Source organism: Plasmodium knowlesi, assembly GCF_000006355.2.
Source record: "Plasmodium knowlesi strain H genome assembly, chromosome: 3".
NCBI classification, from domain to species: domain Eukaryota; phylum Apicomplexa; class Aconoidasida; order Haemosporida; family Plasmodiidae; genus Plasmodium; species Plasmodium knowlesi.
The window spans coordinates 168,906-196,448 of record NC_011904.2 but is presented as its reverse complement, the minus strand read 5'-3'; the positions used below and the strand labels follow the sequence as shown (position 1 = coordinate 196,448).

Here is a 27,543-nt window from a genome sequence, read left to right as displayed (position 1 = left end):
GCGTCACATGTGGTCGTCCCCCGCCTCATTTGAAATTCGCAACTTTTTTTTTTTAATTAAAAAGACGGGAGGAATTTCCTTTAATTGGGCCTCCTTGTATACAACAGAGTATCCTATTTTTGGTTGTATATCTTTTTGGTGATGTTGTGATAAAAATGTGATGGGTACAAAGAAATGCAATAAAAAAAAAGGGGGGGAGGGAAAATCATCGTTGCACACATAAACATATAATACAACGTGTAAAACAAAACTGATGAATAGAGGAACATCGCGTTAGAATATGGTAGTGCTCCTTTTGCAGAGGTTGTGCCTCAAATGAACGAGGTCTCGACATCTGCCTCATCCCCTTCATTCTGATCAAGCAGGGAAAACTGGAGAAAGTGGTTGGGCCTGTGTATGTCTGAGTAAAAGGGTTGCGGGATATCCAACAGAGCAGAATATTTTTGATTATTGTTAAATTTGATACCCATGAGATTGTAGTTCCATATGTTATCATCGGGGATTAGGAAGAAACCAACGAAGACATTGGATAAGAGTATCTGAACTTGTTCATACAGATTGTTGGCATTCGGGTAGGCATACAGATCAGCTGAATTCTGTTTGCTCTTGGCAAATGCATACCCATCATCAGTTAATTTGTAAGCATTTATGGTACAGCTACCAGGAGTAAATGAACAAGTAAGAATTATGGTTTTGTTCTTGTCCCATATTTTGGAGAACTGTCCACTGTCGTCATTTGCATTATCCTCTTGTGCGATATCGTCATCAGAGTATGTTCCTCCCGCTCCATCTGATTTTTTCTTCTTCCTGGATTTACACTCTTGTAGAAATGACAAATGTGCAACCATGTCGTATGTCGTTAAATGGTTAGATGTGTTGGAGCAGTTGGTGGTCTGTGTGTGAATCCAACCGAGGAGTTCTAAATTGTCCAAATATTTACTTGAGGGTAAATAATTTGACAGGGTAACAGATTGGTAGTTCCCAATCTGGGGGGGGATAAGAATGCATTTAATCTCCTTCACATAGGAGTTGTCAGGTGGGGAGGAACCGTACAGAAATCCTCCAATTTGTATTTTCAGATCGGAAATGCAAATGAATTTTTCAAGTAGATTTTTGGCAATGACGTACGTGTAATCGTTAATAGAGCTAATGGTATTTACACCGCTGTTGCCTCCTCCTTCTTGAGATACACTTTTTAAGGAACTATTATTTACATAAATATTTTTTGTTCTGAAGAGTAGGGAGTTATTAGCAAGGTATCGTATTTTCCAATCCGTCTTTGTTGTGAATGTTTGCTGTTCGTGGGGGGATAAAGTTGAGACAATCATTTCAGTTCCATGCTTCGTTGTCGTTTTTGACGTGGTAACCTTCATTTGTTGTTCTATATTATCTAAATTGTTTTTTTCCAGTTCCGCAATTTGTTGCCTCTGTATAGATGGGGGTGTTATTTCCATACCTAGGAGGATGTCCCTTATTTCGTTCTGAGTGAGCGAGGCGATATGTACATTGTTTCTCTTCGCATAGTCGTTAAGAATTAGATCCTTCAATTGAACTTCTAAATTAATCCACTGGTTATTGTTGAAGGAAGGCCAGATATGATGTGGTTGCGTTACTATATTCTTATTCGGTTGCAGGAGGATTTTCGTTTGCTGCGGGTTTATGTGTAAACTTCTCAGTATGAGGATTAGTCTACTAAATGCGGTGAAGGATGAAATTGTGTTTAGCCAGTCATCATACAAATTGAATAGAAGCATTTGTGGCTGGGTTGCTTTTAAGATAAGATCTCCTATTTTGTTCAGTTTTAGTAAGGCTTGGAATGGGAGATTCAACTCCGTTCCTTTGATTATAATATTTGGGAAATCTAACAAGTGCACTTCCAATGGATCTAGCATTCCTTTCCTAGTTACGATAATTTGTTTTGGTTGTTCTTCTATAGGGAGAGACCTAATTAGGGAGGCCACTTCTTCTGCTGTCTTCCATTTGGCTAGCTGAGATAAACGTTTTTGCCCAATCCATACAGATGTGTGGATAATTTTTAAAAAGAGTTGTCCTGTTTTGGGATTCAAAATGAAGATGGCGCCATTAATCGGCTTGGTGGTTAGGTTCCCTTCGAAGGTCTTATGGATGGTAACTCGGTAAACATTGGTGTCATCTACAAACCAGATGGTCTGCGAGGAGAAGAGTTCATTGTAGTTTTGCGTATTTAAATATGGTTCTGTGGGTTCAGAGGAGTATAATTGAAGTCCCTTTCTGATTCTTTCCCTTAGCACGTAGAGTGACGGGTTCGATTGAATAATTTTCTGCAACGCCTTCTGCATCAACGGTTTGAGGTTGTTAAACCAGTTGCCATATGCGGAGTATAGGTTGTATGCCAAATCTACTCCTATGAGGACCCCAGTGAGGCAAGGGTATATGGATAAATTGTCTGTAGTGTAATCTAGAAACTTGGCTCTGCTGTACCTTTCAATGTCATGGGAATCAAAATCTCCCCATCGGAGCTGAATGTCAATCCAGTACTGGTTGGACGTGTAGGGATAAGACCCCAGGGCTATCGAGCTGTTCGACTTAATTTCCAAATTGTTCAGAAAAATATTATCATCATCTGAAAGTAAGGATGGCTTGGAAATTCCCCATTTGTAATTGGCAAAGAGAAGAATGTCTGCACAGGAGCTATTCATTTTATAAGATTTTCTCGGGTGGATGGTTTCCTTTTGCACCGTTTCGATTTCTAGAAGATCAGAATTCAAATCAAACACTTGACATACATCCATAACTAGCGATTCGTGAATCTTCTGCCATAGATGTGCTCTAAATATTTGGATCAGCGATATTTTCAGTGTGGGTATTTTTCCATGCATGAATATACCTGTTAAGTCTAACTGCACTTGGAACCCAACGTACACATTTGCTCGATTGATTGTTGGAGACCACCATAAGGTAAATCGTCTGTTGGGGATTTGATTCAATCCACTTCTTTGTGCATTCGTTAACTTTTTATATTTCATAGATTCTTCAAACCCACTGGCCTTTTCCCAGAATAATCCTTCCCATGTCGGGAAAAAAGTTCCTTTAAATAACGTATGCTCTAGTATCCCTTCAACCCCTCCTAGGGCTTGAATCATATCCGTTCGATAATTGTTTAGATTCCAGAGTTTTCCATCGTGTCTCTGATTAGTCCACCAAAAAGGGTTACTCTTAATTATTTGATACTGCTTGAACAGTTGCCTTATTCTCCACCCCTTGTCGTATGCCAATGTGTGTCTGTCTTTCTGAAAGAGGGTGTTAATTCTGGGGATACCTTTATCCCAAGAGTCTTCCAAATCTTCCAAAGTTATTTTCTTATTTTGATTGTGGCATTCATTCCTTTTCAGTGCGTATTCACACCACACACGTTGACTTTCTAAAAATTCACTCTCCCAGGTGGAGATGTATCTGTACAGGTTGGGTATCAGCTGATCTTCTTCGTGGGAAAGTCCAGCTCTAAAATGGGTAATTTTCCCGCTATCTGTTTGCTTCATATAACGTAGGTCGGACTCTGGAATTAATATGTGTCCCATGGAGAGCATTCCAAGACCACCCAACTCCTTAGGTGTGTAGAACACAACGGGTGGAAAACGAGAAGGCATCTTCGAATTTAAACCTATCTTTATACGAGTTTGTATTTTATTTTCACATTTTACTAGGAGGTCTAACAATTCTTCTGTATCTAAAACGGCCTCCCTAAAATATGTCATCAATCCGATAAGGGTGGTGTTCCATTTGTTTGCAATTTTGGTGAAGGTGGTACTTCCAGATGACATTAAAATTTGCCTAACTCGATTTTCAAATCGTTTCATACTATTTTCCGACACCTTTAGATAGGCCTCTGCGGTGATTTCTTTGGTAACTTCGTTTTGTAGCTTCCATGTGCCTTCCTTTTCACTGGATGATATGACCACGTTTTTCTCTCCTCCACCGGCTTGATTGGCATTTGTTGTGGAGGAAGTTTCCTTGCTGGGATCCTTCTTTCCATACTCGTTTATGTACGTGGTGTACATGTTAATGCCATATGACAGTTGCCTTATTTTGGGAAGGATACGCACTTCAAATCCGGCAATGGTGAAAAGTAAATTTGGGTTGTCCTTCGAATAGACACTGACAAAGGTGTTGTGGTGATCCCAATCCAGCGATGTCAAAGATCTGGGGATTCTATTTTGAATTTCCCAGAATGTTGCTCTACCCAGATTGACATCATGCTTCATTTTCCTCATTCGACAATCTCTTGGCCAACAGGTCTTGTTATTATAGCCAACGATGTTTTCATTATTTGGGTCGGGATTTTCTGTTAAAAATTTCTGAATTAAATCTTTTGATTCTTCATTGGAGAATTTGAAGAGAATCCAAATTTTGTCTACATATCTACAGTACAGTCTGATAGGATGTCTGGTCTCCACGCGCACATTCTGGAAACTCAGAAATGGGTTCACGTCGTTGTAAGGACCAGCAATATCATACGCTCTCGTCAAGCCCAGAATGAGTAAATCGATAATAATGGTGTAGTATTGAAATACGAACGAGGAAAATTGCAATCCTCGAATAATGCCAAACGAGTTTATATGGTTCATATCTTTAAAGGTAATGTTTGTATTATTCTTCGCCGTTATGTAATCCGCAATGTTGTGATCCACAATCAAACGTAGCAATCTGTTCAGTAGCGTCAAGTCGATTTTCTCATATATTTTACTAAATTGTGTTTGCAACATTACCAGGCATTCATTATTTTGTGTATCCCAAATATTGTGTAGGTTGTTTATCCCCTGGCACATTTTATACACTAGTAATGGCTGCGGTTCGTTGTCGGAGGGCTTAACCCAATTGGGAAATAAATTTCTTAGGTCTCCTTCATACCACAGGTACTGATCCAGGTAAGCATCTGTAATTTTTTCTAGCGGGTCTACTTCGTACACAGGGACTAAATGCGTGTAGAGATCTAAAAACGAGATGGATATTTCCTTGAATGCTCTCTGGGTGAGTAAGTGCCTTTTTATTCTGGATAGCGTTTCATAGGGATTGTCGTACGCCTGTTCTATGAACCCCAGTTCTTCCCTCTGTGATTGATTAAGCCTATTTTTAACGGTAAAAGTTTCCTTCAATTTCTCCAAAGCTAGAATGAGTAACTTGGTGTCATGCTTATAATTCAGTGGAGGGAAAGGAATGTGTGTAAATTTACGCGATTCAAACCAGTGAATTGCTGTTGTGTAAAGGGCGACAGCTTCTTCTCCAGTGACATAGGGACCATCTTTCAAATATTCATGTTGCCTTTCCTGTTCAGCCTTCAGCCAGAGTCTTGTCAATCTACCTAAATTTTTCTTACACACGGTTTTGTCTACAGTAGCTCCTCTCTTAATTCTCTCCCTATTATAGTAAGTAGCGTTAATCCACCAATCGGCTTTCAGCTTAATATATCGAATGATCATATTTTCCACTGGAAGTGGTAAGCCAACGACCTTCCAGGGAATGTTAGCTTTCCAACATCTCCATGCTTCACTAAGATGTTGCAAAATGAGTCTAGCCTTTCCTTTATTATTTTTTAGCCCAGCAGGAATCATGTCTATAATATCATGCATGACAGCTGCTCTAAGTTCTAAATCGAAGTGACTTTCAACCCTCTGCTTAGTAACCGTTTTAGCAATTCCTTTGGAGACTCTTCCCTCGAATTGTCTAGCCAATAAATTGCTCAGCCATCTTTCCAACAACGGTATAACCCCTCTGAGGAAGAAAATCCACACTCTCCATAGAGGTGCCCACAATCCACAACCAGGGCCCTTTCCCACAGATCCTGTATTAAACCTATAATAAATTAAATGCTTCAAATCTTTACACATCCTTACTTGTCTCATTAGTCGGTATTTGTATCTGTACATTCCTGTCAATTGACCCACGTGGGAAAATATATATTGTATACCATCTGCCAATTGATATGCATCAATATTCCCAAGCCTATATTGTACATGTGAATCTACTATGGATTTCGTTAATCTGAGTATTTCTCTGCACAGGTGAAATGCGTTACCAAAACGAGACTTCTTCCTCTCCTTGGTGGTTAGCGTTTTGACTGGTTTCAAATTGAAGTTGTAATCCAGGTGAAGATAATTCAAATTCTTCCTATGAATTAGCAGGTTTAGCATGTTGTATCCTTGTCTGCATACCTGCAGACCTACTTCCACCCAATCCATTTCTGTACACTGGAAAAATTTCGTACTTTTAAATATTCTAAATAGATACTTTTTCTTCATACTTTTTGGCCTCTTCGAGTGTAGATGATTTAACACCCAACACTTGAGTAGTTTCTGGTAGGACACCCTAACCTTGACTGGGTACTTGGTCGATATATGTTCTTTGAACCATGACTGCACAAGGGGGATATCTATTCCTCTCCTTGTGTATCCACACTTTTTATTAAATGGGTAGGGCGCATGGTACAGTTGAATTCCGTTGATGGTTCTTTCCGTGTAGAGGGGATACTCATGCAGCAGCGGCAGCATTCCGTACTGCACATTTTTGACTACTATTTTGAGCTTACTCTGAGGTGTGCCTTGGACCCCCTTGGACCGGCTCTTATCCTCCCCGGCACCTTTTCCCTGGTCAGCACCATCATCGTCATCATCATTCTTTTCATCATCATTCTTTTCATCATCATTCTTTTCATCATCATTGTTGTCGTTGTCATCATCATTGTCGTCGTTGTCATCCCCATTGTAGGGGTTTTTCCTCTTCTTTCCACCCCTGGTGTAGCCCGTCCTGGAGCTGCTGTCCCCAGAGTAGTTCTCTATCGTGCTATTGTCTACCTGGTCTTCATCTCTACACTTGCTGCTGCAGATGTTCGTATCACTGTTTTCGTCACTGCTGTGGTGTTGGTGCTTTCCTTTTCCCCTACTTTTACCGCCACCATTCTTGTACGCTGTCCTGTCGCTCTTGTCCTGGTAGTCATCTGACAAGGTCGCGTCATGGCTGGAGTGATCTTCACCTTTTTTGTTCCCCCTGCAGTCACGCTTATCCTTTCCCTTGGTTGCTCGTTCTGCCGGGTACATATCCTTGTCGTTTTTCTTACGCCTACCACTTTTGCGCCCGGAATCAACTGTCTTTCCATCTCGCCTACTACTTGCATCGCTACTGTACTCGCTTTCGCACTCATCCATGGAACGTTCCCTGGAGCGATTTTTATCGTGGACAGAGTTTGTATTGTTCCTTCCCCTGACAGGCACCCTCTGGTAGTGTACCTCCTTCCTTGTAAAAATCAGATAAAAGTCATCCATATTTTTTTTCTCCTTCTCTGGATTATCCAAATTTCTTATTTTATAAGATGGAATAGGATTGATGATAAGGTCGAAATAAAAAGGGGGAAGATCAATGTCCTCCAACTTAATGTAGACACACATAGGAGAGTGATATTTACTGATAGCAATTTTTCTGGGTCTATTATTATACAAATAGGGGAAGGCAATTTTGTATTCCGTTCTAATTTGCTGACGTATAATAATTTTATTAATATCGTTGAACTCATTCCAATCTTCGTCATCTTCGTAGATGTCTCTGTATAAGGGTTCGAATTTGGGTCCACCTGGTATGGCCATATTTAACGCCTTGGCAGTGTAGAAGGATTTTAGATTGAATAAATAAAAATAATTATCGTCTTGAAAATCGCTAAAAAGTTGATTTCCTAATCTGTAGAGGACCCCCATTTGTTCCAAACTTAATTTATACTTCTTATAACTAGTTCCCAATATGTGGTTTCGATTGTAGAGTAAAGGTTTTGAATCGTAAAACCAGTCGATAACACTTTTGTCCTCATCTTTATCTAACTTCATTTGTATGCATTCTAACGGTTCTATATCTAGAATATTATCTGCGTAATCGAGTGGAGGTTCTTCATCATCGAAGGGAGGAAATCTCATTCTTTTGAAATGTTTCCTATCTCTTTTTTCCCTTCTCATCATGATCCACATTGTTCCCCACTGAGCAATGTACAGTGGATCTATGACGACGAAAATTTCATTCACAAAGGTAATGGCTCCAGTGATATGATAAATAACCTTTGTATTTTTAATTTGTTCCCAAGGCATGGGGATATTTTCTAAAAGCTTAAAAACGGCATGTGGCACATATTTCAAGGCACCCAAATATACTCTCTTATCATATCTGTACTTTTTGTTACTCATATCTCCATGTTCTTTGACTATTTTTCTAAGATGTTCACATGGCATTTCTTCTTTTTCTTCCATGACTCCAAATTTTTTTTTTTTTGAATATTTTTTACTATTTATCATTTTCCATTTTCGTGCCTTTTCTTTCACTATATTAAATTCAGTTGGCTCTGGAATAACCTCCTTCTCGACTGTCTTTTCTATTGGTTCTTCCACTTGGCTAGATTTCATTTTTGCATAATAACTTTCTTCGTCATAATGCCTCCTTCTTCTTCTCCTTTTCCTTCGTTCACTTCTTGATATGTATTCATCGTGCATGTCTTCTCCGTTGTGGCGCCTCTCCCCTCGCATATACTCCTCCTCATCGTTGTTGTATGGGTAATAATCTTCTGCTCCTCCGGTTTCGTTAAGGTACATGGGTGGGGGGAGGTTATTCATATTGTTTCCGAACGGATCCGTCATGTTGTCCATTCCTCCTTGTGCGTAGTTTCCCATGTGTGCCCCACTGGGCAGGAAGTAATACGGCATGCCATTCATCCCCGATTCTGCGCCATTCATTTGGTTTTTCATTTTCATCATGAAGGGAGGAGGTGGCATGTTCATCATGTTGGGCATGAGGGGATTCATATTGGGTGGTAGGTAGTTCATATTGGGTGGCAGGTTGGTCATGTTTGGAGGCAGGTTGGTCATGTTTGGAGGTAGATTGGTCATGTTTGGAGGTAGATTGGTCATGTTTGGAGGTAGATTGGTCATGTTTGGAGGCAGGTTAGCCATGTTTGGAGGCAGGTTAGCCATGTTTGGAGGCAGATTAGCCATGTTTGGAGGCAGATTAGCCATGTTTGGAGGCAGATTAGCCATGTTTGGGGGGAGGCTGCTCATAAGCGGCGGCATGTTCAGCATGTTGGGTGGCAAGTTTGACATATTTGGAGGAAAAGAATTCTTTCCGTGTACGAAGTTCGCCCCCGTTGGTCCTGCTCCTGAGGTTACGGGTGTGGGTGCAGTGGGGCCGTTCTTCCCCTTTTCCGGCAACTCGATCAAATTCGGGTTCATGTTGTACTGCGCCATGTTGTAGTATAGATTGTTCGGGGAACCCTGGAGGTTACTAAAAAGGTTCATGTTATTCTGTAGTGGCGGTATTCCCGTACTGGGAATGGGGCCTCTCGTCATGCCATTGCTATCTATCTGTGGGGGTGGATTGTTATCTGCATTTTCCCCTTGACCATTTTCATAATTCTGGGTGTCACTTATGCTTGGGTCATGGTAGGCTGTGGCGTTTTCCTGCTGCTCGTCCTGTGGTGTGGGGGAGGAAATACCAAAAGAGGTTGTCAAGGGGGGGAGGGCGCTGGAACCACGGTCTACGCAATTACCGCGGACTACTCAATTTCTACGTGCGCCGATCTGCACATGTGCCTCTCTCCCTCTCCTTACCTCTTTCGAGCGATCTTCCGCGGGCTGTTCTTGCCCTCCATGGTCGCTCATTTCAAATGGGAAAAAAGCGCAATCTGAATATGTTTAGTAAGCGAAATCTACCTGCTCGGAGGAGTAAGTATATCTGTGTATTCCCCTTTTATATACGAGGTACACTTACACGTACTTTTTCGCAGTGGCCTCTTAACACAAGGGTGAAAATTGTATCAATATAAACCAAGGAATATTCGCAAAGAGAACACAATTTTTTTTTCCTTTTGTTTTTTTTTGATTATTTTTAAGATTGTTTTTAAAAAGGTTTCTTGTTCACGTGAGCCATCATTTGTTCGAACATAGAATATGCGTACAAACGGTCAGTTGCATATGCGTGAAAGATGTATGTATGCAAGCCGCTCATATGCCCATTTTATGCGTACATATAATGGAGTAGGCGCCATGCGTGTGGTCCTATTGATAACCAACAGGAGGGAACCTGCGCAAAATGACTGCGGTTAGAAATGCTCCTGTGGGTTGAAGCCCGTTCAGCGATGTAACGAATTCATGCGCAATGAGCAATTCTTCGATAGCCATTCGCGGCAACGTACAAAAGAGTTTATACATGGGCGTATGCGCTATGGGAAGGTATATATTATACATATATATTATATATATACATATATGTATGCACTTTTTTTTGTAAGAAGGGAAAAAAAAAAAAAAGTGTTCATGTGACCTTTCATATGAAATTCCTCTGAAATATGGCCTAGCCAAATTTGATGCCTTGGAACCGCGTACGAGTTTGCATATAAAAGAGCACCTTTATTTCCCGGCTATAAGTATATGTGGGTCCGAAATATGTATGCGTAGTATAAGGGGGGGGCATAGTGTAACCTTCTTACTGCCCTCCACCCAACGCTGATATAAGGGTTGAAGCGGTAAGGAAGCGTGTCAACAGAAGTGACTCTACCCCCTCTACGATTTTATTCCATTTTCCCATAGGCACAACTACCTTTAAGGTGCATCCTCAAGTGGAAGAAAAATTGGCGTAATTGCAAAGTACACCCCTGGGACTGCGTAACCCATGAACAAATGAATCCACATTGAATATCATTAAGGGAACTAATTAAAATAAATAGTAACTGTAATTAGCCTGTGCTGTTTATGGCGCTGTATTGCATGGTTTAAAGGAAAGAATCTCCATTTATTGGCGAAAGAAGAAAAAATAATATATATATATATATATATATATATATATATATATATATATATATATATATATACACCAATTTTATGACTTTTCCCCTAGAGCGTTAAAACAAAATGGGAAGTGCAATTTTAGGGCGTCCGCAAATCGGCGTAAGGTCTATGCGCCTGTTTGGGATCCCCCCCCCCAAATGATATTTACACGTTAAGGGTAGGTAAGAATAAAGGCATGGATGGGTATGCCATGAACAGGGAAAGGTGAGAATACCCAGTTTACCGGGGTTACCCGTGCTAAAGGGGGACTCACGATCGCCCCAATATGCTATGTATAAAAAGGATGTTGATCTGAGGGATTAAGAAGGCGGAGTAGGCCCTCACCCAATGTCTCAACCTTGTTGTTCTACAACCATGCAGTGAAGGCTTTTTCCCTCCACTTCTCTTCCCCATTAGAGGAGCATTTCATTTACGCATTAATTTTTGTGGACTTGGGTATAAGTGTGCGTTACCCAAATTGAGGCTAGATAAAAGTGACAAAAGGAAGCGATAGCAAAAAAAAAAAAAAACAGTATAGGTAAATGGGAACCTCGCAATTGTGTTGATCCACGACATCTTCCTGTGATGATATAATCCTCCTACCCACTCATTTGCCCATCTTAGAGTGTGCACTTTCATCCCTCGTGGATTCAAATGTGCAAATACGTACTTTAACTTTTCCCTAAAATTGTTATTCCCCTCCATTTGCGCCTTTTTAATGCGTTGTTAAACGATACATGGAGTGACCCCTGTGAAATTTCCACTTCAAGCGTCGCGCATAATGCGAATGTGCGGCGGACCGGTGTGTTTATCAGTGGAAATAAAAGAAAAAAAAAAAATATATATATATTAAATTGATTTAATTTAAGTCGACTTTGCATATAAGTTGGAAGTTTGTTTTGTTTTCTTTTTTTTTTTTTTAAGGGGAGCTTTTTCTATTTATTCATTTGGGGGGAACTTTGAGCCGCGCAATTTTCTTGGCATGTTTGGAAGTGCAAAACCACCGGTAAGAGAAAGCAATGCCAAGTTGAAGACATGCATGAGAAAAGCACTTCCAGCAAGGAAATGATAAAATAATGCAGTTCGGAAAAATGAACCACACTACTTCCTTCCCTTGAGACATCACAATAGTTCACCATGCAACGTTTGCGTGTATTCTTCTTCTCCAAGCATGCGCCTTGTGACACGTTAGAATTGTTACAGGTATTTGGGAGGATCACATAGGGGGCACAAAATGTTGACGAGACATCCAAAAAGGATGGCCAATCGATTATAAATGGAAAAGGGCGCTTTTAAAAAAGAGTCGTGAAAAATGGTAAAAGGAACAATTCCTCAAGTGTGGCCGCATATTAAGAAGGCCCTTCTACGCTCTTCCAATAAGTGAAAAAATGTGATCATTTAAAAAATTCAATAATATAAAAGGAAACCTCTTAAGCTCTTTGCAAAAATTAACGATTTGATAATCGACAGGAGGTAGTTTCGAATGGCCTCTTTTTAAATCTTAAATAGGAAAGCTTTTCTCCTGAATACACTTTTTTTTTTTTACGGAGCGTTAAACAGTTGTATGCACATTTAGAGACGGCGCATGCACATTCCCCCTTTGGTCATTTATTTATTTATTATTTATTTTTTTTTTTTTGCTTTAACCTGTTTTATTCTTCCGTGAAAAATGAAGGCATTTGACGGAATACTCTTAGTGGTTGTTCTAAGTTGGGGTTATCTAATGATTATGTAAGGTTCTTCTTTTAAGTGTCTACACAGTGCCAATGGTACGAAATCGCTCCATCGTGTAATTGCGCAGCGGGCACGGCTATGTGGAACCACATGTGAGAAGCAACGACGTGATCGATCATATGTCAAACGGATGCACATGCAAAATTATACCAATTGGAATGGCAAGAATGTTCCAAGTGAAATTATAAAATGAGTATACATTAAGTCTGCACAAAAATGTATCATTCAAAAAAGAAAAAAAGTTCAATCCGTCAGTTGACAATTCCTTTTAAGTGGAACCTTACACATTAAAGAACAAAAAATTGTAAGAAGCCAAATAGCAAAACGGCTATGCAACAAAACAGCTGAACAGAACAAATGAACAAAAGAAAAAAAAGAAGAACTGAATAAAAAAAAAAAAACTGAACTTTAAATCTAAAACCATTTCTCACAGAACTCCCCTTTTTTCCTAGTTGCACGGAACCATGTGGGATGCTGCATACATGAAAAGGGTGACGCTTATTTCTTTCTTTCTTCTCGCCGTTAAGTACTTGGAATATTATTCCATAAAAAAAGGGCACAAAAATGAACGCACCAATTCTTTTGAGGAATCGCAATCAGATGCGTTAGGGCACTACTTGGGAGAGTGCACCCGTGAACAGAAAACATTAACCAATTTTCCAGCGGGGTTTCCATTGCACAGTAGTAGGAATGGTGCACCCAAGAATTGCCCTAAAGAGGTTGCGCTAAGTGCAAATGGTTATATGAAAAGGGATAAAGGGAAGGGTAGCAAAATATGCGCACTTGAACAAAGTAACCTTACTTTATGCTACAATGGGATGACCTCTCCCGGGAGGGAAAATTGCGCTAAACCCTTAGCACCAGCGCTAGTCGGGGCAAAGAACAACTGCGCATGCAGTGAGGAGGAAGATTTTTACAAAAGTGAAAAAGAAAAAATTGAACTTGCGCTGGGTAGGAAAATTATAAACCGAATTATCGTTCTCTTTTTTAAATTGTTTGATGAATGTGCACATGTGAAACATAAGTTGGCAAGTGTATTCGAGGTTTTTCTCACGATAAGGGGCACACGCAGATCGAATTTTTCTCCCCCCACAGGAAACCTAGCCAATAGTAATGCATATACATTTATAAGTGAAGATAAAATTTACAACAATTTCCTTTATCATTCTTATGTGCTTCTCCCCAATGGATCCTTAACCACAGATGGAGAGTTGTTCTTCCCTTTTCACTATACCCATTCTGACCGTGTCAAAATTATCAATAATGAGGGTATTACAAATGGCGGAGTTACTCAGGGTGAATGGCTAGAAGAAGGAACATATGGACAAGATTACAAATCAACATGGGATAGAATGAGGTGCAAAATTGACCCCTTGGGAAAAGGCAGCAAGGATATGTCACCGAAAATATCAGGCAGGAGGTTATCGGACAAGAAGCCGCTGGTCACAGAGGGCAATGAGGACGGAGATGGGGGTGAGCGGGGTGATGATAAGCACAAGAATGGCAATGACCCCAAGAAGAACCCGCCTTTGCAAAATGGTTGTGCAGTACACTATTCCACCAATGGAGAAAAGAAAAAGAAAAGAACGTGCAGACTCTTGTCACCTCAAGACATGTGCCATATTAAGCAAGATTATGGAACGGAGCTAGAAGAAAAAAGGAAAAAAAAAGAGTGTATTAATTGCAGGATATTGGCAGAGGGGACTTCCAAACCGGAGGACAAAGATAAAGGAGGAGAAAATAAAGAAGAAGAAAAAAAAGAAGAAGAAAAGAAAGAAGAAGAAAATAAGCAAAATGAACAAAATCAACAAATTGAAGATAAACATTATAAGAGAGCGATGTGCAGAATCTTGCAAGAGAATAATGGGGAAAAAAATCGTTTGATGAATAACACGGATGGAATAATATTGAGCGAAGATTTATTAGGACAGAAGTATGGTACAAGTGGTGAGCATTATAGAAAGTTTAGAATCTTGTTAGAGCGGGAACAAACATCCCATTCCCGTGGAATGGGGAAGGGTGCAGAAGGAAGGAAGAATCAGCAAGTCAGTAGTACATGTGATCGGAAGAGTAGACAGCTTGCAATTTTATCGGAAGAATATTTTTCACCAGATGATCATTCTGATGACATAAATCGATATGAAGGTGATGCAATAAGAAAACATGGTGGGAATGGTTCGAGTATTAGACAATTTAGGGTTCTAGCAGACGGTTCAGATGAAAGTGGTCCATATTTGGAAGTAGATGGACTTTCGGGAAATGGCGAAAATGAGGATGATAAAGAAGATGGAAAGGGAGATGACCAAGTCGTCCCTAGCTGTAAAAGGTTTAGAAGTTTATCAGAAGAGGGTGATTTATCCCATGGTAAACTCACAATCGTGCCAGGTAGTGCAGGGGGAAATGGAGGAGCAGGACATGGACAAGGGAATAATGGAGAAAAGGATGATAGAAGGAACTCAGAGTGTAGAAGACTTAGACTTTTATCTGAGGATTCTTTTCCATGGAGTAATACAAATTGTGACTCAAATGGAAGTGCAAGTGGAGGCAGTGATGGTAATGGGCGTTGCTCGAATATTATACGTTTTAGGATATTGGTTGATGATTACCCGGATATACTCTACGATGATATTCATTTGAATGGGCAACACATTGGAACAGGTTCAGTAGGTGGAAGTGGAAATGGAAGTGGGGGAAATGGAATGGGGGGAAGTGGAATGGGGGGAAGTGGAAATCAAGGAGAAAATTCTGGAGGAAATGGAAATAGCAATGGAAATGGTTCTAATAGTAGACAATGTAGAATGTTGGCGCAAAATGGTTCAGAGCCTGGTGGAACAGTAAATAATTCAGATGGAGGAGAAGGTGGAGTTAATAAAGGAAATGTCGGAAGTAAGAATCAAGGAGAAAAGTCTGGGGGAAGCGGAAATAGCAATGGAAATGGTTCTAATAGTAGGCAATGTAGAATTTTGGCGCAAAATGGTTCAGAAAGAGATAATACAAACTATGATTCAGATGGAGGAGAAGGTGGAGTTAATAGAGGAAATGTTGGAAGTAAGAATCAAGGAGAAAATTCTGGAGGAAATGGAAATAGCAATGGAAGTGGTTCTAATAGTAGACAATGTAGAATGTTGGCGCAAAATGGTTCAGAGCCTGGTGGAACAGTAAATAATTCAGATGGAGCAGAAGGTGGAGTTAATAAAGAAAATGTTGGAAGTAAGAATCAAGGGGAAAGGTCTCGGGGAAACGGAAATAACAATGGAAGTGGTTCTAATAGTAGACAATGTAGAATTTTGGCGCAAAATGGTTCAGAGCCTGGTGGAACAGTAAATAATTCAGATGGAGCAAAAGGTGGAGTTAATAGAGGAAATGTTGGAAGTAAGAATCAAGGAGAAAATTCTGGAGGAAATGGAAATAGCAATGGAAGTGGTTCTAATAGTAGACAATGTAGAATGTTGGCGCAAAATGGTTCAGAGCCTGGTGGAACAGTAAATAATTCAGATGGAGCAGAAGGTGGAGTTAATAAAGAAAATGTTGGAAGTAAGAATCAAGGGGAAAGGTCTCGGGGAAACGGAAATAACAATGGAAGTGGTTCTAATAGTAGACAATGTAGAATTTTGGCGCAAAATGGTTCAGAGCCTGGTGGAACAGTAAATAATTCAGATGGAGCAAAAGGTGGAGTTAATAGAGGAAATGTTGGAAGTAAGAATCAAGGAGAAAATTCTGGAGGAAATGGAAATAGCAATGGAAATGGTTCTAATAGTAGACAATGTAGAATGTTGGCGCAAAATGGTTCAGAGCCTGATGGAACAGTAAATAATTCAGATGGAGGAGAAGGTGGAGTTAATAAAGGAAATGTCGGAAGTAAGAATCAAGGAGAAAAGTCTGGGGGAAGCGGAAATAGCAATGGAAATGGTTCTAATAGTAGGCAATGTAGAATTTTGGCGCAAAATGGTTCAGAAGGAGATAATACAATCTATGATTCAGATGGAGGAGAAGGTGGAGTTAATAAAGGAAATGTCGGAAGTAAGAATCAAGGAGAAAAGTCTGGGGGAAGCGGAAATAGCAATGGAAATGGTTCTAATAGTAGGCAATGTAGAATTTTGGCGCAAAATGGTTCAGAAGGAGATAATACAAACTATGATTCAGATGGAGGAGAAGGTGGAGTTAATAAAGGAAATGTCGGAAGTAAGAATCAAGGAGAAAAGTCTGGGGGAAGCGGAAATAGCAATGGAAATGGTTCTAATAGTAGGCAATGTAGAATTTTGGCGCAAAATGGTTCAGAAAGAGGTGATACAGTAAATAATTCAGATGGAGCAAAAGGTGGAGTTAATAGAGGAAATGTTGGAAGTAAGAATCAAGGAGAAAATTCTGGAGGAAATGGAAATAGCAATGGAAATGGTTCTAATAGTAGACAATGTAGAATGTTGGCGCAAAATGGTTCAGAGCCTGATGGAACAGTAAATAATTCAGATGGAGGAGAAGGTGGAGTTAATAAAGGAAATGTCGGAAGTAAGAATCAAGGAGAAAAGTCTGGGGGAAGCGGAAATAGCAATGGAAATGGTTCTAATAGTAGGCAATGTAGAATTTTGGCGCAAAATGGTTCAGAAGGAGATAATACAAACTATGATTCAGATGGAGGAGAAGGTGGAGTTAATAAAGGAAATGTCGGAAGTAAGAATCAAGGAGAAAAGTCTGGGGGAAGCGGAAATAGCAATGGAAATGGTTCTAATAGTAGGCAATGTAGAATTTTGGCGCAAAATGGTTCAGAAGGAGATAATACAAACTATGATTCAGATGGAGGAGAAGGTGGAGTTAATAAAGGAAATGTCGGAAGTAAGAATCAAGGAGAAAAGTCTGGGGGAAGCGGAAATAGCAATGGAAGTGGTTCTAATAGTAGACAATGTAGAATGTTGGCGCAAAATGGTTCAGAGCCTGGTGGAACAGTAAATAATTCAGATGGAGCAGAAGGTGGAGTTAATAAAGAAAATGTTGGAAGTAAGAATCAAGGGGAAAGGTCTCGGGGAAACGGAAATAACAATGGAAGTGGTTCTAATAGTAGACAATGTAGAATTTTGGCGCAAAATGGTTCAGAGCCTGGTGGAACAGTAAATAATTCAGATGGAGCAAAAGGTGGAGTTAATAAAGAAAATGTTGGAAGTAAGAATCAAGGGGAAAGGTCTCGGGGAAACGGAAATAACAATGGAAGTGGTTCTAATAGTAGACAATGTAGAATTTTGGCGCAAAATGGTTCAGAGCCTGGTGGAACAGTAAATAATTCAGATGGAGCAAAAGGTGGAGTTAATAGAGGAAATGTTGGAAGTAAGAATCAAGGAGAAAATTCTGGAGGAAATGGAAATAGCAATGGAAGTGGTTCTAATAGTAGACAATGTAGAATGTTGGCGCAAAATGGTTCAGAGCCTGGTGGAACAGTAAATAATTCAGATGGAGCAGAAGGTGGAGTTAATAAAGAAAATGTTGGAAGTAAGAATCAAGGGGAAAGGTCTCGGGGAAACGGAAATAACAATGGAAGTGGTTCTAATAGTAGACAATGTAGAATTTTGGCGCAAAATGGTTCAGAGCCTGGTGGAACAGTAAATAATTCAGATGGAGCAAAAGGTGGAGGTAGAGGAAGTGTTATTATAACAAATAATGATAAAGAACATGAATCTAAGGGAAACGGAAATAGCAATGGAAATAATTCTAATGGTAGACAATCGAGAATTTTGGCTCAGGATGGCTCTGGACCTAATGGAACAGAGGATGGTTTAAATGGGGGTAATGAAGAAAGCATTAATATACCAAGGGGAAATGAGGGAAATACTTCTAGTGGAAGCAATAATAAAGGTAGTGGCTGTAGAGGTAGAATTATTAGAATTCTGGCTCAGTATGTTTCATCACGAGATGATAAGAATGATGAGTCGAGTGAAGGAAGCGGAAGTAATGGAATTGGAGGAAGTAAAAATAGTCAAAATGCAACACATGGAAAAGGCGATGATCCGAGTTCAGCGAGCAGGCAACCTAGTCCTTTATCAGGAGCGGAACAATCAAATGATACGATCAGCGGATCAGATGAATCAGCTGCAGGAGTGTTTAGTGGTGCAGATAGAGTTGACCAAGGGGGAGAAGGAAAAGGGGGAATTAATACTGATGGTAGAAATGTTGTACTTTTATCAAGTGCTAACTTGTCCTATACAGATGGGATGAAAAATGGCGAAGTGGAATATAAGGAGGAAGGAAAGGAAAGATCGTCGAAATATATGACGGATAATATGGAAGGAATAACTAGTGGAGAGAGCACCAAAGAAGTGGATGCATCATCGGAAACAGAACAGATACATGAGGACTGGAGTTCCAGTGGAAAGATGGATATGTCACCCGCATTTAAAAAGTATGAAATGGATGAGGAGGATGAAGAAGATGATGATTATGACGATGATGAAGAGGAAGAATTCGAGGACGAAGTGCATAAGAGTAAACACTCCTCCTATAACGTAAATGGAAAGACTAAATCGGAGAAAAAGGTTCCTGATGATAACATCGGTTCGGCTCCTGATAGAAAGAAGATTAAGCTGAAGCGCCTTATTAAGGGTAATTCCGATGAATGGGGAGATGCCCTGAAGTTGTCCAGTTTGAATAACTACGGAAAATATGGGAATTATGCCGATTATCCCAGTGAAGCTGCTACTTCCAAGCATGTTAACTATAGGCACTTGTTCAGCGAAAGCGCATATATATACAGGAAGGGCAATTACTACTTTATCAATCCGAGCCCATTTAGCATAGTAAAAATGAAGAAACCAGAAGGGGTACGATCCTATAGAGGAAGCCGAGATTACATGAACTGCTACGCCACCTCGTTTAGTAATAAGCATAACTCATCAAAGGGTAGCGAATATTCCTATAGAAATATAAAACAAATAGAAGAAATAATCCCCGGCTCCTTAACAGGTTTTAAAAACGACGACGGGTATATGAGATTACTTGTGCCTTCATTTATCCCAGAAGACAAATTTCTGAATTGCATTTTTAGAAGTGAGACTTATAATGGTATTCTGGATGAAGAGGGCCATATTAATCATGCTGAGTCATACCCTGTGAAAATTTATTTAAGGAAAAATTTAAATAAGACGAAAGGATGCTCTTTTCAGGTGAACGAGGGAAATGCATTTTACAAAGAGTATGCAGACAAGGAATCATTCCTATCCACGAAGATAATCATGAACGAGAAAAACAGTACCAACAACGAATGTGTCATACAAGCGTTTAACGAAATTGTAGGATTTCAATGTGGACCACCTTACTACAGAATGGACAAGAAGGAAATGCACACTGTGGAGGATTATAAAGCAACTAGCGAGAAGAATGATAATAATCTGATCAGTCAAGGTGTACCCAAAGGAAATTTTTTTATAACTGATCCTCCATATTGCTTTGAGCATGTGAATGAAAATCAGAACGTTATGGATATTCTACCTGACAGTTTCACCTTCCCAAATTCGAATATGTTGACTGGACAAATTCAAGCAAACCATACGAGATATATAAAAGTGGGTAAGTTCAGTGAGAGCAGAACCATTGGATGCTACTGCAACTATTATAAGGATAACAGCATCATGTACTCTGGAAAGATAATCATAAAAGTACAATCCAGGCAAGACGCCCAATTCAGTAGTAGAGGCGGACTCCAAGGACAGTCAGATGAAAAGGTAAATTTTTCCCAAGGGGTGGAAAGGAAGAAGGGTTTTGGTAAGGAAGATATAACTCTTCTTTCAGAAAAAGACAACTCACAAAGGGGAAAAAACTATGACAGTGATAATGGTAGTGGAAGCGGCAGTAGCAAGAAAGGGTCATCTTCCACCGATTACACGGCAGACAAGACGAGGAGGAACTTCATCTCGAACTTTAATTTCAAACGCAAGGAAGGAATAAGCAGTATTCTGTTCAAAAGGAATAGGGAAGTGTCGACCGTGGGTTATGATGTCCTCCATCGATCCGGAGACAAATTCAAGGATAAATATGTTGAGGATCCGCCCATAGAGGATATCTACGCGGACGAAAGTGATTCTGGTGGAAATGCCTACACTGACTTGGATAGCGAATCTGACACGAAAAAATATGACGATCAGTACAGCGACGCGCACACAGATGCGTATGCCGACCGGTATGATGATCTGTATCGAGAACCCTACGATGATTCGTATACTGATGCACATACCGATCCGTATAGCAACTTCGAGGATGATATCAATGGAGATTTTCTTTTCGACTTGGGTGACAGCCTCATCAATGGAAACGTACCCTCCAAATATAAGCCTCTGGATAGAAGCGTCGATATGAAGGACAGTATCATGCATTCTGGAGAATCCCAAACCATTACTGTCATTAACAAGTCTAAAGATGTTAAGCTCGTGCTTCCACAGCTCAACCCGAAGGAAAAGAAGTACGCAAGGGAAAGGGAATTCACATACCCTAAGGTGATCTCACTGGTTTATGAAGAGAATGGGAACAAACATGAGAATGTGAACAAATCTCTCAAACTGTTTAAGGAATTTTTCCCTCCAATGCTTAGGGAGCCAAAAGAGGTGGACGAGAAGAATAACATGGATGATGAAAGGGAGGTGTATCCTTTAGAGGGAGAGAGGGATATACCTGAAGAGGGAAAAGACGAAATGGTCGATGAAGAGCAGGATGATGATGACGTGGGGGAATGGATAAAATGGGAAGATCGCAAGGATGGAAAGGTTGAAAGGAAGGAAGGAAGGGATGTAACAGACTGGAAGGATGATAAGGACGAGAAAGACATGCGTGACTTCATGTACCGGGCATTCAGCAAAATGCAGAAAAATAAAAGGAATAATTCAATCGATGAAGAGATAAACAATTCTGGGGACGACCCCAGAGGGGGGATGGAGAACGACGAAGGAGACTCATTATATGGAGAAGATAAACACGTACTAATGAGAAAACGAAGGCGCGATGTGAGGGATTCACGCTCTGGTGAACAAACCTCACAGGATAAAGGACGGCCACGGAGAGAGTTGAAGCGAGAGGAGCAAACGAAACGGAAAAATAGTACCAATGGTGGCAAACAAGGTACCAATTCAAGTGTTGCTGAGGGTGACAAGTACAGGGGAGAACCCAGTGGGGAGAAAAAGGAACATCTGGAAGGAGTGAGAGACGAACAAACTGCAGAACGACGTAGTGAAGATAAGACTGATCATGTTGAGGAACCAAGTAAACAAAAGGAGGATTCAAAGGAAGAATTGGGTCCATCTGAGGAGGAAACTGGGGGGATAAATGGCGAAATAGGTGAGGGAGAGGTATCAAATAAAGGTGATGAAGAAAAAGGGAGGGAGGACGAGAGGAGCGAGGCAAAAAATACAGAAAATAATGAAGCACAGGTGAGGAGAAAATCCAACGGGAAGAGAAAAAAAAAGATGAGAAAAAGAATGAGAGAGAAGCTCCATAGCAAATGAGCCAAGCAGATTAAGTCGACCATGGAAACAAAGCAGGTAGACGAAGACCAGTGCGGTCTGTCTAGCGAAGCAACCTCATCACATTTTTCATGCAACACAAAGTAGGAAAAATATCACACCAGGATATTATCACCACCTTGCACGGATATTTGTCACGCGAAAAACCATGTGTTTTAATACATGGATTATTATACCATGGGAAAAACCCATTTCGCATGCAATAGTGCAAGTAACATTAGAGATTATCCTTTTTTTTTTTTTTTTTTTTTTTTCCTTTTCTTAACCATGCATAATGATCTTTCCATGTGTAGTGATCCTCTTTAAGCATCTGAAAGGAGCGATCACTGCTTCCCATTTTTTTTCATTCTCCTCTGCAGAGTTGCTCCTGCAGTAAGAGCATTTTCACGATTGCAACATGTCTACGTTCTTTCACATACGTATATTTTTTGAGATGAGATTATTTTTAGATGAGGGAATTTTTTTATTCACAACCCATAAGGGTAAAGTGTATCCAGGCGCGCTAATCCTGCGTCAGGCACTTACAACACATGGCATGAAATTATTGCACGCGTTTCACCACCCATACGCGTGCCTATATTGTGCACGCGTAGAAGAAAGAATTCGTGATGTATGTTGCGAAGATGGTGCAATTTGCCAAGAGTGATGCATTCAAAACTGATAAAAAAAAAAAAAAAAAAAAATTAAGACAAGTGAAAAGACAATCACAAGTGATATCAGAAGTACAGACAGAAAGGCTCCTTCTTTGAAGCCAATACTTAATCGGCTTGCATGTCGAACCGAGTAAAATATACGGAATGGGCCAACACCTGAATATAACCAACACGGAGAGTGGATTGCACTGAAACCTTTCAGGTGAATCCTCTTGCAACTTCACATCAAATGTGCAACAGTTGAATTTATGGACAACAAAAATTTTTTTTCGCTTGCTAACAGAGTGGAGGTCTATCGCTCAGTATTCGTATTTTAAAGGAATTTGTTTTTTTTAGTTTTAATTTTCTTGTGCCGCCTCTATGGCAGTTCCATTTGGGGGGTTTTCTCCCCTTCCGTGTTCCATCATTTGTGGATTCCCTTTCGGTAGTGTATTATTTGGGGAAAGATCGTTCTCCCCTTCTATCGCATTCTCCCCATATGTAACGTTCGTCCCCTCTGCTTCCTTTTCTCTGTATATCTCTTTCTCATCCTGATTCGGTCCTATTGGCTCACCACTCATCGGCTCTTCCTCCAAGACGTCATTCATAAATTCGTCTCTTTCTCCTGCTGTTGTTTCAAGGCTGTCTTTCTGTACATACATTTCCCTTATCATTTTGTGGGCACTTTTCGGGATATTGCGTCTGAACCTGGGGGAAACCAGTCGTCTTTTTCCTACACAAGTGTATGTGTGTGTGTGGGTGGGGGGGAATAAGTATGCAATGGTGCGTGGAAATGCACTCTACAATGTTGAACAGTTATTGTGGAGTGGTTCACACATTTCGGTTCTTCTTACCCATCAACTTTTTCATGTTAGCTTCTTGCGTTATCATTTTTTTCCGCAGCTCCAGTTTTTCTCCACAAGATTCTTTGAGGACTTTTAGCTGAAGGGGAAAAACATGTGCATGCGTGAGTGCACTTTTTTTTTTTTTCTTTTTTTTCATAGTTTAGCCAATTTCTGCACCGCCGGGTGGATTACGCCCACCTCGAATGGATGCACCATTTTCGCGCCCTCTTCCGAACCCTACCTCGTTGGTAAAAATCGTTATAGCATCGATGATGTAGGAGAGGTTATTCTCCGAGTGAATGCTCAATTGGTACTTCTCATTCTCATACGTATATATAATATTGGCGTTGGTGTTGTTTTTGCTGTCCACCACGATTCGCAAAATATTTAGCATGGGGATGTTTATGTCTCGATGAATGTTTCGTTCGATTATCGTCTCGATGTTAATCACATCTTGTTCTTTTCCGTCCTTGAAGCAGAGAAAACAAAGGAACCACTCCCCTGCGAGGTGTTGAAGAGGGGGAAAACGGCATCGAAATGTAAGCCAAAATAGGAATAGTGAGGTGTAGAAACGGGTTCCATAAAACGGTAAGCAGAAACCGGATCAACAGAGCCGATATGTAGACAAATGCATGCACAGGTAGACGCACCCATTATCTCCTTCGCCGACATGTACTTTGGCACATATGCGTAAAAATCGAATACACAGATTTCTTGTTCCAGTACGAAGCTCATTAGCATGAGTTTCTGCATCAGACTTATATCGTTTATGTCCTAAAAGAAGGGGGGGAAATAAAATAGTAAAGCGAACACGTGTATTGTGTTTATGAAGTTTTTTTTCTTTTCTTCGAGAAGAAGTGACTGACTAATTGTGAGCAGAAATTGGTCTGTCATGGGGGGGGGCATTGGAATATGCATTCTTTTGTCCGCGGGGCTATGGAGCAAAAGTCCATTTGGAGTTATCCCCGTCACTTTCATTTTTCCCTTCTCTGTCCCTCGTGTGTACCGTGTCCACATCTATTAGGGACAAATTTTTTTCGTCGTCATAGAACTCCTTGTGGATATTTTGCAAGTCAATATTTTTTTTTCTGGGACTCTTGGATTTGTTTTTCCATATTTCGAGTCCATCCTGTATGAACATGCACTCGTTGGGGCATGCATATTTCTGAACTGTGGTGATGAAAAGGGGGGCGGAATGGCTAGCCGTAAGTCTATGGGGATTAATTGGGTTCCCATTATAACGCATAACGCATAACGCATAACGCATAGGTGATAATGCTTGTCCTCACATATGTGTGAGCACATATCCGTAGGGGGGGCTCACTTTTGTAAAAGGACATTTGCACTTTGCATATTTCTTGCCCATCCTTGAAGCACACGAACCTGGACAGATTTGGATGAAAAGGAAAGAGGAGGAGGTTTGTTCTATGTTTGTATGGGATGATACATCTGTATAAGGGTGTATACATGTATACACACATATTCATATATATTAGCAGAGGGGTAGGCATGCACAAGCTGTGGGGCTTGGTCACCCATGAACTGACCACTCGTTCTTGGGAAAAGACTTGTTGATGACGCTCGTATTTATGTCTATATTAATTTGTCCAATGTGAACCTTCTTCGTTAATTTTGTTGTGAACAGGTCCACTTTGAGGGTTTCATCGCACTGCCTGATTTTTATGTCCACTCGCTGGTCGATGTGTATCCTGTTTTTCTTGTTGGTCGGTATTTCTGCGAGGTCGGAAAGTTAAGCAAGGATGGGCTTAAGCAGTGGTACAGTTTGGCAGTGGCACGGTTTGGAGGTGGCACGGTTCGGCAGTGGTACAGTTAGGCAAAGCTGGTCATTGTTGAGGAGGTTGCGCTGCGTGGCACCCCAGTTGCGAAACAGTTCCGTCATGCTGAGCTGCGTTGGAAATGCGCGCCCCGCTCACCCAGCGGAAATGTTTCCATTACCATCCGTTTCAAAGTCATATTTATCCGTACTGAATATGATGTATATATGTTTGTACTTATTTATGTTAAATATTTCGTTGATTTTTACTAGCAAGTAGAAGGTTCTGTAGTTGTGCAGGCCGCTAAAGTAGTACATGGACGCTGCAAAAAAAGGGGGAAGGGAAGGAGTTGGCAGGGAGGTGGGGGCAAGGACCGGCAGGTTGTTGCTCGGGTGGTTTGGTCGTGTAGAAATATGGAGATGTCTTTTCTCCATTTTCCCATGCGCAACATTTGCAACGCCCCCATGTTGGAGAAGTTCTTTCATTCCCGAGGGGATATATCTCCGTAAGTACCAAATGGCTCGAAGTCGCTGATGTGCGGACACGTCCTTTTGTAACTCTTTATAACATAGTTTACGCATTTTTTCGATATGCTATTAAATTTGTTCTTAAAAATATTGAAGATGAATTTTGTTCCAAACATTGGATTTTCCTTTTCCAGTTCAGGATGTGTAGTTGTTTTCTACTTTGTGCTTATCTGTTTTAGGTAGCCCTTGCGTGGGGGGGGTGAATATCTGAAGGAATGTCTCCACGAAGATGACAAATAGACGCGTAGTTGCGTGCAGACATGTGTATAAACGTTTTCCTGGATGTAGTTATGTGTGCGCAGCTATCCTCCACCACGGCTCACTCCGATGAAGGGCGCAATTCATTTTAGGAGTCAATCAGTTGGAAATGTTGTGCTAACATATCAAATGAATGAAAAGTAGTGGTACAAAGAAGTTGGACATTTGGGGTGCCATAGACGTTTTTTTTTTTTTTCTGCTTATGTTTTTTTTTTTTTTTTTTTTTTTTTTTTTTTTTTTTCTGTGTCACTTTTAATTTAACAGAATAGTTCTGATTCGTTTTATTTTTATTTTTTTTGTTTTTCTTTCCCTGTTTTGCGTCAATCTACGCCGTCATTTTTTTCGCGCCACAAATGCTGCACATGCGGAATGGCATTTCCTTAGTCAAAATATTGCACCTCTTTTTTTTTTTTTTCCTAACCTTTTTTTGGATTTGTTCACCCTTGGGCAGACATATACATGTTAATTTTTTTTCCGCCAATATGGGTATATGTGTGTATTTTTTTTTTTTTTTTTTTTCCCCCTTCTTTAAAGCTGATGGGGAGTTTGCGGAAGGCGCGATTTAGCCGATGTTGTCTGGGATACCCGATCGAGGAATTCACGAAAATGTGTATACTTTTTTCGCAAAATCCACCACCTCTCTTTCTTTGGCATTTCGGCGTGGCATCTTGTGAAAGGTATACGCTTCCAGCACGTGTCTGTAAAAGAAGACAACTCAACCTTTCTTACAAATGAGTTAGGCGCCGAACTATTCACACTTTTTTATTACTGTGCAAGTGATAGCACCTGTTCGAATGGTAACTTCCTTATTCTTGGAACATCCCACAAAAAAAATTCCCCGTATGGCTGACTGCTCTGTCCCTGAGGTTGTCAAACAACCGCATGGGATTTTTTTGTGGAATGTTACTCTAAATTGGGAGGTTTCGCTAATTAGGTTAATATGGACAGAGTGGTGAAGAAACGGGATGCTACGAGGGAATAGGTACATGGGAGAAAGGCTAAATGGGAGGACAAAATTACAAGTATTTTTTTTTTTTAATTAATTCCATTTGTCTATTCCCCATATGGAGAAGTTGTTACTAAAAACCGATGCGACCTTTTTTGTAATGGGCCAATTGGGGGAGGGTACCTTTGTGGCGCGTCCCCGTGAATGACGTAGACCTCGGAATTTGTTGCAACCCGGAGGTATGTGTGTGGAATATGTATTCGATCGGTTTCTGTAGAGGCGTCTGTGCATGAGAGCAGACTTGTAGGTGCCTCAACAAATGGCGCGATGGAGCAGGACCACCAAGGTGTCAAAATATATTGGCGTTATTTTCCGCCTTTTACACATTTCAGGATTTAGCAGTTTTGCGTGCCTTTTTTGTCGTTTCTTTTTTGGGAGGGGACCGCTTTGGCACAAGCCGTGAAATGACACATTCCTTGAGGAGCTAACTTATCAGCAGATAAGTTAAA

The 27,543-nt window shown here is 40.4% G+C and overlaps 3 protein-coding genes across 3 annotated transcripts; 1 reads left to right on the top strand and 2 right to left on the bottom strand.

The window, feature by feature from the left end:
* Positions 1-311: 311 nt before the first annotated feature.
* PKNH_0303500 (pre-mRNA-processing-splicing factor 8, putative) lies at positions 312-9,662 on the bottom strand (the record flags this gene model as incomplete). The annotated part of the gene is made up of 2 exons (XM_002260978.1): positions 312-9,473; positions 9,612-9,662. 2 exons carry the CDS (start codon positions 9,660-9,662, stop codon positions 312-314), a joined length of 9,213 nt encoding a protein of 3,070 aa, XP_002261014.1.
* Positions 9,663-13,024: 3,362 nt separating this feature from the next.
* On the top strand, positions 13,025-22,033 carry PKNH_0303400 (6-cysteine protein; the record flags this gene model as incomplete). Its single annotated transcript, XM_002260977.2, has 1 exon — positions 13,025-22,033. One exon carries the CDS (start codon positions 13,025-13,027, stop codon positions 22,031-22,033), a length of 9,009 nt encoding a protein of 3,002 aa, XP_002261013.2.
* Positions 22,034-23,042: 1,009 nt separating this feature from the next.
* On the bottom strand, positions 23,043-25,946 carry PKNH_0303300 (ag-1 blood stage membrane-like protein; the record flags this gene model as incomplete). The annotated part of the gene is made up of 9 exons (XM_002260976.1): positions 23,043-23,416; positions 23,538-23,625; positions 23,770-24,029; positions 24,179-24,302; positions 24,535-24,698; positions 24,853-24,911; positions 25,076-25,262; positions 25,485-25,625; positions 25,817-25,946. 9 exons carry the CDS (start codon positions 25,944-25,946, stop codon positions 23,043-23,045), a joined length of 1,527 nt encoding a protein of 508 aa, XP_002261012.1.
* Positions 25,947-27,543: the final 1,597 nt, after the last annotated feature.